The following is an 18,867-nucleotide window of genomic DNA, read 5'->3' as shown; positions in this document are numbered from 1 at the left end:
ACGATCGATTAAGTCAGTTTCTAGCTCAGTTGGACTGACCAGTTAAAACTGATAGTGTATGGGTCCTCTAATAAGGACGTCAGCGGCAGGGTTATTTGTCTCCGTCATGAAAAGAGCAATGGACAGCACATGTTGCTCAAAATAGGTCTGTCATAATTAAAACAATTACCAAAGGATACTTCTAAAAAAAAAAAAAAAAAAAAAAAAATGTTACGTTTGCCCCCACTACTTCAACGACAGGTTGATTAGCTAACTCTAATTTAATCTTTTCTTTGGTAAAGTTTAGGGAATTCCAACATGAAATGAATCCACGACCAGTCCCATAATAAGCCAGATTTCTGGGAGGGAGCAGAAATTAAGATTGAGGAGACAATAATAGATATTAAGAAACGTCACAGAACTGCTAATTTATTTATTATTTATGGAATCTGCAACAGAGTTGTAAGTCCGACTCCGTGGTTATTTTCCGTCATGGCGATTCTCTGTTCGTGAATTTCGTGGCTTTTCTGCAAACGAGGATTATCGTCATATCTTTTCCTTTAATACAATTGGTTTTGCTCAAGACACAGTCAACCAAGGATGACTGAAACATACACTTTCTAATCTAAAATGTTAATTGTTACTGGATTGTTACGACATAGGAGCCGCTTATAAAAAATATCTTCCACTATCATGATTTTGATTACTATATAAATAAACTTACTAGATCAAAATATGAGAAAATCGGTCACCAGATGAAAAATAGATATGCAATAAATTTAAATTATACATAGTAAAACATCGGGTCTAGAGAGAGGGAGGTAAAATGTGCATTAGTTTTCACTATTTCAAATACTTTAAAAAAATATCCTTACATAAGTACTTCTTATAATGAAAAGTAAAAACCGAAATACCCGTCTCCCGCTTTAAAAAGTCATGGGAGGGAACAAAATCCTCGGTCAAAAAATGTATACCCAACTCAAAATTTAAACAGAATAAAAACATACTGAAAATGAAAGAATAAAAACATACTGAATAAAAACTTACTGAGAATGAGTGGGTTTGGAAGGGGGTTCAAAAACTAAGTAGCAACCAAAACTACTAAATTTTCGAGAAAAACTAATTTAAGACTAACATTAACACTATACGTAGTAGCGCAAGGATTGGAGATTTGAACTAAAGACTAGTATCTCTACCATGTGCAGAATGCAGGGGGAGGGAGACAAAGATAAGAATTACAGAATATAGAACATATGCAGTATGGGAATGTCAGCTCTGTAGCTCAGGTACGAAACATTAAATTTGGAGATTTGAACCAACAAACCCATCTCAAGATTTTAAACAGTAAATATTTAGAGTTGAGGTACTGAAATCGGGGATCTGAGTTGCTTTGCGAAATAACATGCAACACATTTATAGAAAAAAAAGTATTGTATGTGAGAAGGGTGAGAAAAGGTGAGAGAAAGGGATTAAAGTAAGGAAACGTAGCATCTACACAGTATCTTAACGTATCAATGGCGATGATCCTCTATTGATGGTCCTCTCTGCGGGGTGATGTCGGTCAGCTAGAAAAGTGCGATGAGAGCTATGGCTAGCCGAAAGCCTTACAGGATAACTTGGATGAGGAGGCCAAAATAATCAGAAACTAAATTTTGCCATGTATAAACAAAGTAAAGTCTTTCGAATGACGCACACATAGCTGCTTCCAAAGATTTGTACTTGCAACGTGAAACGCGTTGCCTCTCACAAGGGAAGTTCGGGAGAAAATACTTGCCTGTAGAGAAACTAAGCATGCCATTTGAAAGACCAATTCATGTTGATTACAACAAACTAATAAAATTCTTGTACGGTTGAGAATTTTTCGAAAGATTCAACTTAAATGCACGATTGCGCCTCCTACTGATCTGATGGTTTGAACTTGATACTGTTTGATCACTGGGGTCCATTCACAGACAAATTTTCCATTGCAAGTTGGATGACGGATGACAAAGACATAATGGTTGAGAATATACCAAAGACCTGCACACGATATGTAAACCATTTGATGTGTTTGGATTCCGACCAATCAAAGGTCATGGCAGGAGATTTGTACATAGTATGAATCTTCTTCATCCGGACGTTATGATGTACCAACAAAACAACCAAATAAAGTTTGTGTCCATGCTAATGAATCAGTTCCGATCACCGCGATACACTGGATTATTTCATTCCACAAGGCAGGTTACCGAACAAATTATATACCTTCTGAATCACCTGTCGAATTTGCTTTTCGCTTTAGTTATGCGAACTTTTCCCTTGAAGGATACAACGCAGTTACACATATAAAATGTTCATGGTGTAAAAGGAAGTCTTTTGCCTGTGTCATTTCCTCATAGAACAGAAGAACAACAGTGATCAATTTTTATCTCTAATCCATCATTATTGTGAACAGTATAATGACCCAGTTATTGCAAAATAGTTTTTTCTGTTACCTTCGATAGATTTTAATTCGTATGTCAATATTCGTTGCTAATAATGTCGTACTTAACACGTTTAAATGCGCATATAATCATTTTTCATATAGACTTCCAAGTTGAATCTCTCGAACAGTTCTCAACTTTACACGAATTTTATTAGCTTGTTGTAATCAGCATGAATTGGCCCTTCAAATGCATGTTTAGTTTCTCTGCAGGCGAATGCTTTCTCTCGAACTTCCCTTGTTAACTTAGGCAAAATTCTCACGAGACTTTCTGAAATGTCGAAGAATTGGAACGTAATTCTCTTCGTCTAAGCTTATCCCTCAGTTTTGTTAATCAACGCCGGTCAATGAATTCAAAGTTCATTGATTCGATGATGTGCTAATAGAGTGATACTCTGTGTAGATACGTCATGACAGGTGATATTGGAAATGTGAAAAAGATGGGTAAACAACCTGTTGGTTTATTTCCATTACAAAATACAGAAAGAAAAAGACTGAATTAACATAGCAAAGAAATTCTTTTAGATCTGGAAGAAAAAGAAATATACATTGTTTTAAAATAGATGAAAGTTTAAGAGTAAACTGATTCAGATTAAATTATTGATGTCTCAATGTCTATCACTTCAAATTGATGATGTTCATAATTTTCAAATAGGTTTCACCAAATAAGTAACGTATCCAAATCAGGTTATTATTATTATTATTATTATTATTATTATTATTATTATTATTATTATTATTATTATTATTATTATTATTATTATTATTATTATTATTGCACAATTCACATATTTTTATTTGCCCATGATGTCCTTAAGGTTTTAAATTTTCTGGCACATTTTTATGTTCGTTTCTATTTTTCTCGTAAAAAGATTCAGTTTTTCCTTTTTTTTTAAAAAAAATAAATTAAAGAAATAGTAGTCCTAGACACTTTTAAAGCGGTTTTATAAATTAGTGCTAAAAATAAAAATAGAGGAAGTGACCCCTGACACATTGTTAACAACACAACCCAACGATGAAACTTAATATTCAGGGAGAAAATGAAACAGTTTGCCTTTTTATCTTTCTATCTAAACGTTACCTTAACATTATGTTCAAGAATAATTTGGTTTTAGCATCTTAGCCTTTATCTGTCAATCCCTTCTCGATCGCATTGCAGTTTTGATTGATCATGATATACTGATGTCAGGAACAGATGCAATTATAAATTAAAAACAGCAGAAGTACAAGTGGTTGTGAATTTCGATGCCCGGCAAGAATTTTTAAACGTATAAAATAGAACGTGGGAGTGTTAAGAGGTGCAAAGTTTTCATTAAAAAAAATTAAAAAGGAACAAAGATTTGTGTAACATATTTGGTTAGATTTGAATTTGACGCTCGTTTTAGAATCGAAACTATATAAGACGAGGACCTTAAGTTTAATGTGATACCGAACTGCATGAGTTCCCACCAGGAATTGTAATATACGGATTTGTGTTTTATGCGTTACAATTATTTGTAATGAATCTGACCCGTTTCCTCTTAAAATTATTCTATATTTCTATGTGAAACCGTATATGCTTGTTATATGTAAATTCTTATGTATTATGTAATATGTATTATTATTATTATGGCAAAGGATTTAGATGCCACTCTTGATTTTATTGTTATTGTGTATCTTCAGTGTACCTTCAAGTTATAATCTTTTATTTGAAGAACCAATCTTTTATGTTGAAATACGACAATAAATGACCAAGATTTTTTGCATTCTAGATAGCCAATTTTAAGCACTCACTCTCTTAAATGGTAGTTAAAGGAAACTTTATTTTGCATAGTTCTGTTATTGGTATGTTATGAAATTGATTATTTTTTTAAATTTTAATCTCGTTTTATAAACCAGTTTGAACCTTATAATTTGATTATATTAACCTTCTGTCAAGAACTTAATCTGCTCTAATATTCATTCTATACTATAAATTTTCTGGTCTATTTAAAGTGATTGTATAGTGGTTTTAACATAGTGTTGTATTTTTGCCTATGAGCTGTTTACAGCACTTAAATAAAATTATTATTATTATTATTATTATTATTATTATTATTATTATTATTATTATTATTATTATTATTATTATTATTATTATTATTATTATTATTATACATATTTTGTAATAAACTTGTGAACTGTCTTTTACTTAACCAGTCAACGAATTGAGGGTTCAGTTTGGAGTTCAACTATTGATCATTCAACTTGGTTTTATTCGTTACTATTATTTTTACTATACAACTAAACTTAGAAATAATAATAATGTAATCAAATAGAATTAGTCACACAAGATAGTTAAATTAATATAATCACAATATAGAAAATTTTAATGTCAATAACAATAGAATTTAACTAAACTAGAATGTTGCCTCTTAAGGTAGTTTTTCTGTAGCCAATAAGTAATAGGAAGACCTATCAGTCCCCAGACTATCCAAAAATAATGGAAATAATTAATTAGAGGTGAACTCAACCACAAATTTGTACTAAAACTGTGAATATAGCACAAAATTATGACTACAAAAGATAATAGTAGTAATATTAAATGCACGACCCAACTTAACGTTGCATATTCAGTTTTCAATATTAATACTAATTATTGCAGAAACAAATTTAAAACACAAAAAAAATCCACGATTCTTCCGTGAAACATAGCAAATTTCCCTTATTCATTTTAATTTCCCTGATTTTCTAGGTCAGTATGAACCGTGTAAAACAAGTTATACTTGATTGAAATTTCTATAGTATTTCAATGAAGTCGCCACCGTTCTTAGCAATTCGCTGCTAGAGATATGGAAGTCATGGTAATATCCCTGTATCCGTGCCTGTTCTGTTGATTCTGATGGAGCGGTCTATTGCATGCAGAATCTCGGGAATACCCCGGAAGTTTTAAAAAAATGACTACTCATAAGTGTATTTTCATTTTCAAAATAGTACTTACTTTTCTTAATTATCTATTGCAGGTTTTTAAATAATGTCCCCAAAACAACTATTTTCTTTCTTTCAAAACTTTTATATTCCGCAGAGAAAACCATTTTTATTGCTTGATTCCTAGCTGCCCCTACTTTAGTTCTTAACTGGTGAGCATTGTTATCGTTTTATTAATATTTTCTCGTACAAGAAGATTATGTTCAAAATTTCTTGTCGTTCCGGCGTTGTAGTTTCCAGTATTCTTGACAGAAGAACTTATTCTATCATACTATCAATTCTACATCTAACAATTTCTATGTCTCGATTTATAGTAATTGAGTTCCCTAGGTTACCTACAAGATAAAAGTTGAGGCTGTCTCGTCTCGAAAAATGTTGTGAAAGTGATGTCTCTTTTCGGAAAATGTCTTTCTATTAGAAGAGCTCTATTTCGTACCTCATCATGGAAATTTTGTCTCATCCCGTTTTGTCTCAATTAAAGTCCTCCCCACCCACTTTCTTTTAGTCGGCGCTTATAGCAGTAACACGCATTTTCAACCACGAATGGGGATAGAAGATGGAATCTGATACAAAGTCATGTTTGGTCCACATGTTTGACGTCATCATGTGATGTGAATTCTTTGCCATGCAGATTTATTTATTTATTTATTTTTAGTTTAACGCCGACGATTATTCTGCTTTTGTTTCGTTCTGGATTCATTCTTATTTGTTAACACTAGATACATGTATTTAAATTTATTTATTCGTCTATATTGCTTTCATATATTACGAGGGAAAGTCAGAAAGTAAGGTTCCTACGTCAGATATATTGGGGATACTAGTTATAAGAGAAATATCTACATGTAAAATGAAGACATATATTATTCCAGTATTTTTTGATGTAGTCATCTTCTCTGTTGAGGTACTTGTTTAGGTGTAAAATCCATTTATCAAAACCCTGGGGACAGAAGATGGAATCTGACACGAAACCATGTTTGGATCTCATTCTTCACGTCATCATGTGATGTGATTCGTTTGCCACGTTGACTTTTTGTAGTTTAACGTATCACGATTATGGACCGAGGCTAAGAGAGACAATGATGACAAGATGGATGATAACGCTGGAATGAAAGAGGTTAGGCAAAAGGGAGAATCCAGACAAAATGCACGCATGCAATGTTTGTCTACCACAAAGTTCGCTTAGTACGGACTGGGATTGAACTACGGATCCTACGCATCAGAAGTGATAACTCTACCACTGAGACACAGCGACCCCATTTACCATGCAGATGTTCTTTTATTTTGGGGAAAAGATGGAAATTGGACGGGTCAAACCTAAGCAGGTGCGAACGACGTTCCCAGCCCCACTGTTGCAAGAGATTCACTGCATGAGATGTATAAGGGCGCTCATTGTCGTAAAGCACAAGTATCGTCTTGCCTAACAATTGAGACCATTTGCGTTGAACAGATTTCTTTAGTTACGGAATATTTCCTGATACGCCGCAGCATTCACTGTGTGAACAGGGACATAAATACCCACTAGAAACACACTATGGATATCCCAAAAGTCCGGTGCCGTCAGTTTGCCAGCGTTGGATAATATCTTGAACTTTTTGACTGTGAAAGATCGTGGATGATTCCATGCCATTGATTGACTGAGCTTTGAACTCCAGGTAATATTCGTGTACCCACGTTTCGTCCTCAGTAATAATTCGGCTCAGAAAATCTTCCCCATCCTCACTAAAGCGGAGATGTGAGAGGAATATACTCATCCGGGTTTTCTTGAGGTCGTTTGTCAGTTATCGCGGAACTCACCTGTTCCACACTTGTCTGTATCTTAAACGTTCGTGAATAATGTTCCACATTATGTCGTGGAACAGATTAAACTGTGCTTTCAATTCTGCCAGTGACACTCGGTAATTTGCCCATACAGCCTATTTAATTGCAGGGAAGATCTCTGCTATAGTACGAGAACACCAGCTCCTTTATTCATCTTGCACTCACAAGATTAACACTGAATTAGTGACATCATACACGCAGATGCTGCACTCTCATCACATTTGCGCCGTACACTTTTTGCAATTTCTTATGAATTTAATCCCTTTCGTCCATGAAAACCGAATAAGAGGTCGAACAGATCTACACAGAGAGACTACATCTTATTCAGTATGTGTGAGTTACTGAAACTTGATTCTACTTTCACAAAGCAGTGAGTCTGAACATCGTCATAATCAAGTAGTAACTTCCTACCTGTAATAGTGCAGAAGATACGCTTGAGGAAATCTTACTTTCTGAATTTTCCTCGTACATATTTGTGTATCTCGGCTTATTCTTTGTCTTATCTATTAGAACCAAAATACTAAGCAACTTAATAAATGTGTCCTAAAATTGAGAGATCACCTATATCAATTAGTTTGTGTTTTTCATTGTCATATTATATTAATTATACTTTTATTATTTTAATAGACTATAGATGCATACCTTTCCATCGAGTTATCGAAGAGCTCTAAGAATTGTACTAGTGAAATCTGGTACATACAATTAACCATTGACATGTCGCAAATCAGGAAATACAGTATACTGCCTCTATTGGCAATGCTTCGGAATTCTTCTCTGGCGGCGCTAATTTTAATTTGCGTCTCCGTTGCTATAGCTATCTTTTCTTGGACTTCTCTGGCCGTCTGTTTTGTTATATTTAGCGTTATTATCACAGTCTCATCATCCAGCAAGGAACCCTGTAAATATATACAAATAATGTAATATATAGATTGCTTATCATGAAAAGTTACTAGATATCTTCTAGCAGGAAAGTTTAGAAATCAAGTTAATAACGTAATAGTAATATAATAAAAACTAGCAAATGCTGCGTTCCATCTTCGTCTTTCATATAGAATTTTTCTGAATTCGAGGTCTCGCACACGTTGTACCGGTCATTTCAGTGAACTTCCACCTCTTTTCTTCCCTTCTACATCAAGTACTAAAAACTTTGAAACACGTGTTTAATTACTTTAAATCAACAGTCCGAATAAATATTTTATGTCTGTAATCTTAAGGAGTTCCGAGATATCGATATCTTATAAAAATTTCAACCTCATTTCACACCTTCTATGTTGAATTTTCAAGCAATTTTTCTTTCCTACCATGTCATATATATAAAAATAATAGAAACACCTGAAATAAGTTACCAACTTATCAGATTAATATGACGTTTTCGGCCTGAGGAAAACTCTGACGCGATGCGAAATAGTCATAGAGGCCTTGAATGATAGTAGGTGGAATATTACACCATTCCACGTGCAGTGTATCACTCAGTTCTGTGAGAGAGCATGAAATCTGCACCGGACCACAAATGTTCAATTATGTTCAGATCCGGGGATTGAACGGGCCAGGAGAGGTGTTCAACTTTATCCATATTCCATAAACCATGATGTAACATCTCCAGCTGTGTGAATAGGTGCATTATTACCTTGGTAAATGATATCATTGCTCGGATACAACATCTGGACCAAGTCCCCATAAATGGCGACATAATCATGGGCAGTGACACGATTGATAAGTATCAGCATAGGACTCACTGAACACTAGAATATTTCGGCCCACAGCATCACAGAACCGCTGCCATGTTTCACAGTTGAGTAGATACTCCTCTTTGGACATTTATCACACATAAATATGGCCCGTGATTTGAAATAATGTGAACGGTAACTTATTAGAACATATCATATGTTTCCAGTCATCAGCGGACCATGTTGCATGTTCGCGGCTCCATTGGTGTTTCTAGCTATTATTTTGTTAAAGCACGTCTTTATTTTAAATAAGAAGCCTAAATATCAAATTCTATGTCTCTAAGTCTTCAGAGCGCACTGACATCCGGTAGAACCGTGGCATCTTCAATCTTATCGAACCTGAGTTCTTCCTTTATTGACAGAATTCATATATTACATACATATAACAATATCAATATTGTAAGGATCCATATACCCACACGTACTGCTATCCACATGTTTTCACTACAAATACGAGCTTTTACAATGATAAACAATGACAGACGACAGAAGGAGATTACATCTCCAGGAAGAAACGAAGAAGATTCAGAGAACAACGAAGAAAGCTGACAACCCCTCCATAAGGTCCTCCCTCCAAGAAGATGGCTATAAAAAGGAACGATAGAACCAAGAAATTATTAGTACTAGTGCTGATCGCTCAACTACCAAAACCTTATCCCGAGGCCGCTATCGGCTACAGAGATTTCCTTTAATACCTACTGAAGCTGCTATGAGTTGCGGAGTATAATCCTCTAAAACCATCTCCCACCGGAGATATCTTTTAATACCTACTCCCGCGGCTGCTATGAGCTACGAAGCATAACCGATTTCGTCTGAGGCCACTGTGGCTACACATATCCTTTATTCTGAAGCCACATCATGTGCCGAGGAACTTCGCACTCATTTTTACACCGGAAACATTTAAAGACTTAGAGAAAAGACTTACAAGAACTTGGTAAAAATTTTTATAAGACAATGTTTTTTTAATAAAAGGTGAAAGGTTAAAATTCCGTATACATTATTTAGACTCTGCCTACATAACATTGCAATACACACAAACATACTAACGATATGCTGCATCGTTTTGCTGTATGTACGATATTTACGTTTCTCTTTCTTTTAATTTTTTTTCAATTAAAAACAATGCTGCTTAGTTACGTCGAAAACAAACTAATATTAACAAGTAACATTAATTTACACCAACTTCTTATTAAAAAATCAATTTAAGATATTTCAGCATATGAATAATCTCAATAGACTGTTTTTAAAAAAAGATTCTATTAAAATGTTTTTAAAGAATAAGCATACACTAAAAGTATTCAATACATTTTAAGAAGTAATAATAATAATTTAATTAAAAATGTCAACCTGTAAAATACATAATAAATAATTATGTAAGTCGATATCAGATTAAAACCTGCAACTTATTCATGTGCTAATGATAGTCTAAATGTGCATTTAAAATTTCGATTGATGATTTTAAAGACATAAATGAAATCTTTTTAATAATAAACTTTAGTACAAAAAACTCTTTAAAAGTGGAGTTTGCAGATTTGTAGTAGCATCCCTAGACCCTATAATTACTGGTAAAATATCAAACTTTTTTCTTTCCATTACTAGAAGCATCTTTTAAAACTTTTATCTTTCTTTTCTTTCTTTAATGATCTTCCATTCCGTCCTTCTCAAAATGTACTGCGACATCAATTACAAATCTAGTATTTATGTTTTCAGCAACAATATCTAGTTTTAACTTGATTGCTCACAATTGAAATTCTAAATCGATTTCTGTTTTATAACCGATATAGCCACAATGTCTTGCTATTGACTTGACAATGACATCATGGCGAACTATTCTATACTGCAAAAGAACAAAACATTTGCCAACCACATAATCTATAGTTTCAAGTGGTTCTTTGTAGCCTCTATACTACATATTTATTTTAGAATCTACTTTAGCAAGAGCGATCCGAACACCATAAGTATCATATCTTAATTTCAGGCCATCTCTAAATCTATTATCAACATGAAGTTGGTCTTTAAATAGGAATTCATTATAGATCAGATCATTTTTGAAGTGGCTTATACCTTTACATTGCCTAACTTTTACCTGCTATTAGTTCAGCGGTAAATACTGAAGCCAGGCAATGCAGACTAAATTTTGAACTGAAGGCACATCTAATGGATTATTAACTTTGGGATCGTCCGTATAGACCATATTAAAATTGGGGTACTGTTCTAGTAATGCTCCAAACTCTTGCTGGTATTTCTGGGTGCTTGTGTTCTGTTTGGCGAATCAAAAGTTGATTCTTAATGGAGTCAACAATGTTGGAATGGGACTAACATGAAAACAAAGAGATTACCACAGAAATTTGTCTGCGGTGAAACTCTCGTAAGAACGAACGTGCTGCACATCGGTCTTAAATCTGGCCACCACGCAAATGAAAGCTAAAAGAGGGTAAGAAACATAACGTACATGGGGTATATGACAGTGACACATCTCGCATTCACCAGGACAAAGCATTCAGTCAGAGCGAAGTCAATGGTGACGTACATGAAGTGGATGTCACATGAAGTGATAATTCGTTTAATTCCTATTAGACATTGTTATAAAATACCCTGATACATCCTCCATTTTTTTTTTTTTTCATTCTTGATTTGGTTGAATTGGATGTTGGGCTGTCGAAAGCTGCGCTGCGCATACTCGACGCTCTTTGGAAAGTTTCTCAAGAGAAATGGAATATACGTAATCAAACTGTGCTTCAACGCAGTCTCTGTGGAAACTAAAGTAATAGGCAATAACTAAGAAATGGGGTTTGCACATACAGCAAAACTGCAGGTTGCATCATGATATTTCTTATGATGGTGCGGGTGTTAAATTCGTTACCATAAACGTGAAACGACCTACTTTGTCAATGTCTTGTTCAGAACTAAATCGTCTGCCGGAAAGTTTATATTCTGGACTGATCTTGGGAATCGCAAAAAGTAGCATCTCATTGAAAAACAAGGCTTAGGAAAGAACATAATATGGTTTATATATGGCATACAAAATACACAAAAGATATAATATATAAATGATCTTTACCTCTATTGTTGTTAATTTATGCAACAAGTTTGTTTCTAGTTCCTGCATTTTTCTCTTATTAGACGTTACGTCTTCAATAAGCTTAGTTCTTTCTTCTTCCAGTTCAGCTTTCTCTGTGATTATTACGCGACCCAACAGCTGATCCTCCAAACCTAACAGGGAAATTTAAAAATAATTTATTATAAATAAGTTTGTAGAACTAATATATTTTGGAATACCGGTATGTCTTGTGAACACCATGAGTTATCATCTATATGTAAAGAGCTTCATTGATTGATTGATTGTGACTTAATGAGGGCATCAGCGCCCAAACTATTTGTACCCGTAAGACCAATGGCCAAAAATGATATACATTAAAAATTCAAAATAAAACTTCTAAAAACGAGTAGTTCATATAAGAGATTAAAACAAAAAGAAAACTTTTAAAAAAGTTGCTTAAATGTTGAAAGAATAAGCAAAACATAAAATCTTTGGGAATGTTTTGAGAAAAACATCCCAAGAAACGGTAAGGCCTGCCATACACTATAGGATAGATCCTGAGAAATCTTACGATTTGTCCTAGAGTCAAAATCTCAACGTGTATGGTATCAGATCGTATGCCATTTCCATGTTCTGAATGATCCTATGAGATTTCTCTTGTTTAGAGCATGCTCTATTTCGGGGTCGATCAGGTGAGAGAAATTGAAAACAAATTTTTCTCCCCATTAGCTGCCATATTTGTCCACGATACGAAGTGATTATTTTTCTTTTTGCTGCCATAAATAATAGTGATGTTAACACTATTCCCACATTACCAATTGCTTGTTTAACTGTAGGCGCCATTTTTTTTTACCGCAATGAACTATAGATCAACATCTCGCAACGTCATTCGGTCAGACAGGAAAAATCTTCACGTGTATGGCACAAAAGGGTAGGATTTCCTACGAGATATGTCGTAACATTTTTCCTCAGATAAATCCTAAGATATTTCCTGGGATTTATCTCACAGCGTATAGCAGGCCTAATAAACAAAAATTTCTGAACAAGTTAACTGTTCCACCCATACGAATAAAAGTGAAAATTCGATCACTAGACAGTATTAGCCCCTAAAACCTAATTATCATTTTAAGGCAGTTTAAAACTCTCTCTATGGTCTAAATATTCTGTACATTCTACAAGTATGTGCCCAATACTCAGTGGGACGAAATAGTCTTTACAATACGGACGAATAGTCCCACGCACTAAATAGGATAGTGTGTGATGAGTGTGTCTATTTTAATTGACAAGAGCCTCACTTTCCACATCAGCCTGCCTTTCTTCCTCTAGTGATATCTATTTCTTCGCTGTTCAGATTTCACTTGACTTTGCTAACCATCGAATGTTAGATAATTGTGATTAAGTGAAATATTATAATCTCCTGTTTCAACCCATATACAGGCTCACTTTTAATAAACTTGACAACGTTTGTTTCTATTAAGAAAGGCATAATACAAAATAATTTAATTGCTTATATGAGAGTTAATAGCTTGATATTGTCCTTTTGAGCGCCGACACTTTATGAGACTTTATGAGACCTCCTACTTAATGTGAGTCTGAGTCACTACTCAGGTTGTTAGAATGGACAATATCTACACTGGAAATCGAATCCAGAACATGCGCACAGAAACCATGCACATTAGCAATTTAGGCATTAAGGGTTTATATTAGGGATATTGCTGGTGTTGCCTAAATGTAATCAATCTACTTCAAATATTAAAATTTATTTATCTTGAAGTCAATAATTTTTCTCTGCAATCAATATTGATATATACTCATTTCTGCACTAAAGAGAAATGATTTGAAGGATTTTTCATGAACTTTGACCGTGACACTCAGGTAATTTGAAAGCGAAGAAATCTGAAAGAAGTTACATAGTTTCGTTCTACACCAGCTGATATGATTCTGGCATTATTGATACATATTTTTATATGCACAGTCAGTGTTTGAAGTGGAGAAAAGCAGAGGCGGTATGTTTTATTACGACTTTGACTCTACATACCGGCTATCTAAATGTTGAAATACAATGATGGTATGTTGCCTAAAAGATTGGATTTCTATTTACACAATGACTCAAAATCATGGGAGAACTTTTCGTAGTTACAGCTGGAACATGGAAAGGCTTTGCCTACGCCCCCAACTTTCTGCAAATAATAAAAATCCCGTTATGATGATTATAGAAAATTATACACGAAAATGCTCTAAAACCATTTTTTTTACGTTAACAATTTTTAAACAATTTCTCGCGAGTAAACTCTCGGACTCTCCACTCGGCTGAAGTATTCCAGACCCTCGGAAGGTTGTTATCCAATTATTAGGAAGAGGCAAAAATACGTTTTAATGAAAGTATATTAGCTTCGTCAATTTAATATTCTTGACACACCACAAATGACCGAACACTTAAGTAAAATAACAGATTTTTTGATTGCATAAACTATATTTTTTCCTCTTAAATACTGGACTCAGGTTGTCACAAAAAAAGTCATAACAATATTTTCTGATTTCAGTTTAAACGAGTCGCTTTAATACACTGCCTTTTGTTTGGATTGAGCCTATTACTGATTTCTTTCTGTCATGTGACATTATCTGCAACTAACACTTCTTGCGTAGGAGCAAGGGGTGAACTTTGTAGACAGCTCATTTTAAAAACAAAAGATAGGAAAAATATAACAAAATGTTGTGTTGGCAACTCAGAAATTATTTCTACATAAGCAATTACAATTCGTCAATTATTATGTATAAAAATGGGTTTATTAAAGGTATATTAACATTTACTTTCAAGTGATGGTATATCTTGATCATTGAAAAACCAGAGGTGGTATGTCTTCATCACTGAGAAACCAGAGGTGATATGCCATACCACCGCATACCGTCTCACTTCGACCACTGTGCACAGTGTATCAATTAATTAGATAAAGAAATATCTCAATGAGTACGAAAATCTTAAATAACTAGGGCTCAAAGAAAACTGATATATATATATATATATATATATATATATATATAAGATTTAACATATTAATGTCAGTTTTTCCACTTGAGCTTGATAATTTTAAACTGAAAGTCAAATACAATTCTCATTAATTAACGGGAGTTTTCAAATCACAATTGTTTTAAAAAAATAATTTTAAAAATCTTCAAACTAGCAATTAAATGATTTACATATTACATTAGTAGATTAAATAATAATAAGATCATATTATAACTAATGCATATTGTGAATAGTTGATAAAATTCCATTCGTTTAGAAAACAGTTTTAGCTTCAAATCTGTAATGTATTTTTTTTCTAAAAACATGAAGCAGTTCAAATTGTTCAATATTAATTCTTCTTCTTGGAAACTCATTATATTGCAGTATTCCTAAAATAGGAACCAATTTTGCGATTCTACCACTCCTTAATTTGTTTTGTGTTGTACTTTCGTCGATCGATTGATTGATTTTTTATACCCTATAGGTATTTAAACGGGAATGTCAGCAGCTAGACTGTTTGTCTCCTTTCTCACGATAAGGTCTATAACCGACACATCACGAAGTTAAAAGTTCAGAATAAACTTATAGAAAAGTGTAATTCAAGTAAAAGTTCTAGAAAATCAGAGACTTAAAGACAGAGGTAGCAAAAAATCTAGAAGAATAAATAACAAAATATACCAAGAAAACAACTAAAAATAACAATAACAGTAACACATAATCTATATCTATAAAGTGTTTAAGTAAAATCTATAAAATCTATAAACCTCCGACCTCCGAATACGTTATCTATTCCAATCTCACGAAGAAAAGTACGGTTACTCAATACAGTATTATCTACCAAAACCTAAGAGCTTTAGGTATAGTTCGTTTCTTCAACTTGAGTGCAGTTCGTATATAAAGAATGTCGCCTTCTACGTGTGGTGACTTTTATTATAACTGTTAAGTCATCGTCCGAAGGATTTTGCGGAAAACATCCCCGATAACTAAACGGAAACCCGGAACCCTCATTTCAAACAATTGACAGCTGCTTGTCAATTCCACGTGGAATCTTAATTGTCACAGTTCCAAATGCTGTCCTTTAAGTTAGTGCTCAACACATCGTTTTCATATTAGCCATATTATTGGGAAGAAAGAACAGACACAGTGGGTGTTAAGACGTTGCAACCTCACAAATGCGATCAAAAGAGGGATGGAGAGAGGGAGGGATGCTGTTGTAAAAATCAGCATGGGAACTTGAAAGAAATTTGCCGAACTGCACTTCTCTTCAGTAAACGTACTATACTTATGAACGTTCTCTGAGGTTTGAGTATTCTGGACATTCCACAAGAATGTGAGGAATACTTAGTGGAACGATATGGTCTCACACTATGGACGGTCAGTGCCAGCCACTAGATAGGGCTGAGATGAGAGTATCCGATACTTAAGCGCAACAGGATCAATTTATTCCTATAATTTGTAGGCGACGACGCCTGCAAATTGCACAAAATGGGTTTTACGCAGTGGAGTTTATTTTCATTGGCCTGGTTCCAATGCGTTGGTTTGGTTTTGTATATGTAAGTGAAATGGAGGATGAGCAGCACTATGGTAATTTGATTCACTTTAAAATATCTTGCTTTCGACCAGTCCTTCCCAAACAGATGACTATGTTCATGGGAATGGTAATTCTCATATTATTCGTTTACTACTTGTTACAATATATCTTTATCCATTTCCTTTACTGAGAACTATATATTAAAAATTAATAAATTATATCATATACATCATTCTTAAATTTCTTTTACCTTTTTCAGTAAATCTTATCTACCTATAATACGTAATCGTATCTGTCGCAAATATTTTAATCTATGGTTAAAATAAATACCTTTCATAGTCACGGTGAAGTCAATGATTGAAGTTCGAGCATATATTTCGGGAGTGTACGAAGGATTAGGCAATTTTGTTGTTATAAACAATGAAAACCCTGCCATAACATCTACTTCCTTGTCACTCACTTTGACCTAAAATAAAATACTGTATAAGCTCAAAATTTGAACTTAAAAGAATCGCTAGCTAAAATTAAGCAAGAATTTACTCTGTTTCTAGTCATATTGACCCTTAATCTTTTTTAAAAAAAAATATTGGCTACGCATCTCAACATCTTTCTATTACAATCAATTAAACCAATTGGTCTATAGTAGTATCTGTTTCAAGGTGATTTCTTGTTACCAGCTTTGATGACGATATAAATCGCCCATAGAAATATGACGTTGCATTATAAGTGGTAGAATCTGAGAGCATGTTCTAAGGCTTACATAACGTAATTAGGTGACAGAAAATTAGAGCCCAAGTAGTATTCAGCATTTGTGGTAATGAACTAGGGAAATGTGAGTTCTATTTCTTATTTGAATCGCCTAAAGTCATAACAGACACAATATTTATATGTAAAAATAGTGTAAGTATTAATCAATATTTGTGCTAATCAAATAGAGAAACGGGAGGTGGCGGTGGCTCAGTGGTAGAGCGTTCACCTCCGGTGCCTGGGGTCCCTCGTTCGATCCCTGTGGACTTTGTGGAGGACAAACACCGTGCTCGTGGGTTTTCTCGGGGTTCTCCCGTTTCCTCCCACTTTCTTCATTCCACCATTTCACTCATCTCTCATCATCATCGTCTCCTTTAGCCTAACCGGCATAATCGTGGGACGTAAGACTTAAAGATTTCGTTTCATTTTCATTTCAAATAGAGAAATGTGAGTTCTGTTCCTTACTTAAATTGGATACAGTTACAGTAAGCATAATATGTATATATACAAGAGCAAGCTACTAAGCTATAGAACCTTACCACATTTACAATTTGAGGGAGCACGTAGAAATATAAATGTAAAAGCAACTATATAAAGTTACAGATAGCTGCGAGTCACAATATACAAGCATAGAGAAAGAAGAAGATTAGGTGACGCACAACTGCACCTTGAGCTGTATTTGTATCTGCTTTAGTGTATACTCTTTCGAACTACAAATAGAGGTGACCATTAAACATACTTAAAGGGTAACACCGTTGAGCTCTTAGGTCCTTTTATGTGAAATATTGTTAGAAGTTTCATAAATACTTTTGAAGGGATAGACAGTGGATAAATCAAGAACGAAGAAGAACCAAAGAAGATGTATGTCTTCTATGTTCTGATGACAAGATAACACTCTTAAAAGCTTAAAAACTGTATTTAGTTCCTCACATATTATACGTGATCTCCTGCAAAACTTTCCTCAATCTTTGAACAAAAAATATGTAATAACGATAAAAATTGTTTTCCTGATAATCCACTTCAGTGGCTATAGGAACAGTAGTTCTGCCACTTTCTTTCCTTCGATGGTACGATAATACACGACAAAATGAAGGTAATAACAGACTTAAAATGTCCAATAAACATGGGTCGAAGGTGGTACAGTTTTACCGTGAGAGGCGTTCGAAAAGCGGCCAAGGCGCTGATACTCGTATAATGACGAATATCCCACAAACTCAGAAAGATATCGCTGTTGGGTCAAAAGATTACACAGAAAATCGCGCCTGATAAATGCAATGACGTGCAGATGCAAGCTCAGCAGTTGACGAGATACGGAGATCTTTACAAAGGAAGAATGTATGTTTGGATTCTCCATCTGTCTGTAGGGATCCCTTTTGCACGGTGACCGTTCCGCTCTCTTCTGTACGTCATTGAACTTATCAGGTGTGACTTTCTGTGTAATCTTTTGACCATAGGTGCCAGAACCTGAGGCTCAATATTGTTGAGGGGATTAAGATCCCTCAAAGATTGTTCTTGTATGTTGTTTTCCTGCTTCTTGGCTCAGTTGTTTACTTGACTAGTGGAGTCATAGGTAGTTAGTGGCCTAGGAGCTGAGTGCCCTGCAACCACCTTCAC

At 34.4% G+C, this 18,867-nt stretch overlaps 1 protein-coding gene across 1 annotated transcript in view; it reads right to left on the bottom strand.

Annotated features, from left to right (window-relative positions):
* kl-3 (dynein heavy chain 8, axonemal kl-3) overlaps positions 1–18,867 on the bottom strand; it is a 555,080-nt gene that overhangs the window by 97,107 nt on the left and 439,106 nt on the right. The window contains exons 54-56 of the mRNA XM_081731423.1: positions 16,837–16,972; positions 11,990–12,141; positions 7,844–8,097 (exon numbers count right to left, since the gene is read on the bottom strand). Of these exons, the coding sequence (XP_081587549.1) occupies positions 7,844–8,097; positions 11,990–12,141; positions 16,837–16,972 (542 nt within the window). The remainder of the gene's footprint in view (positions 1–7,843; positions 8,098–11,989; positions 12,142–16,836; positions 16,973–18,867) is intronic.

The sequence above is a fragment of the Thermobia domestica genome, chromosome 11 (genome assembly GCF_964235325.1).
Source record: "Thermobia domestica chromosome 11, izTheDome1.hap1.1, whole genome shotgun sequence".
Lineage (NCBI taxonomy): Eukaryota > Metazoa > Arthropoda > Insecta > Zygentoma > Lepismatidae > Thermobia > Thermobia domestica.
Note: the sequence above shows the minus strand (reverse complement) of the source record. Positions and strands in the feature narration are given on the sequence as shown.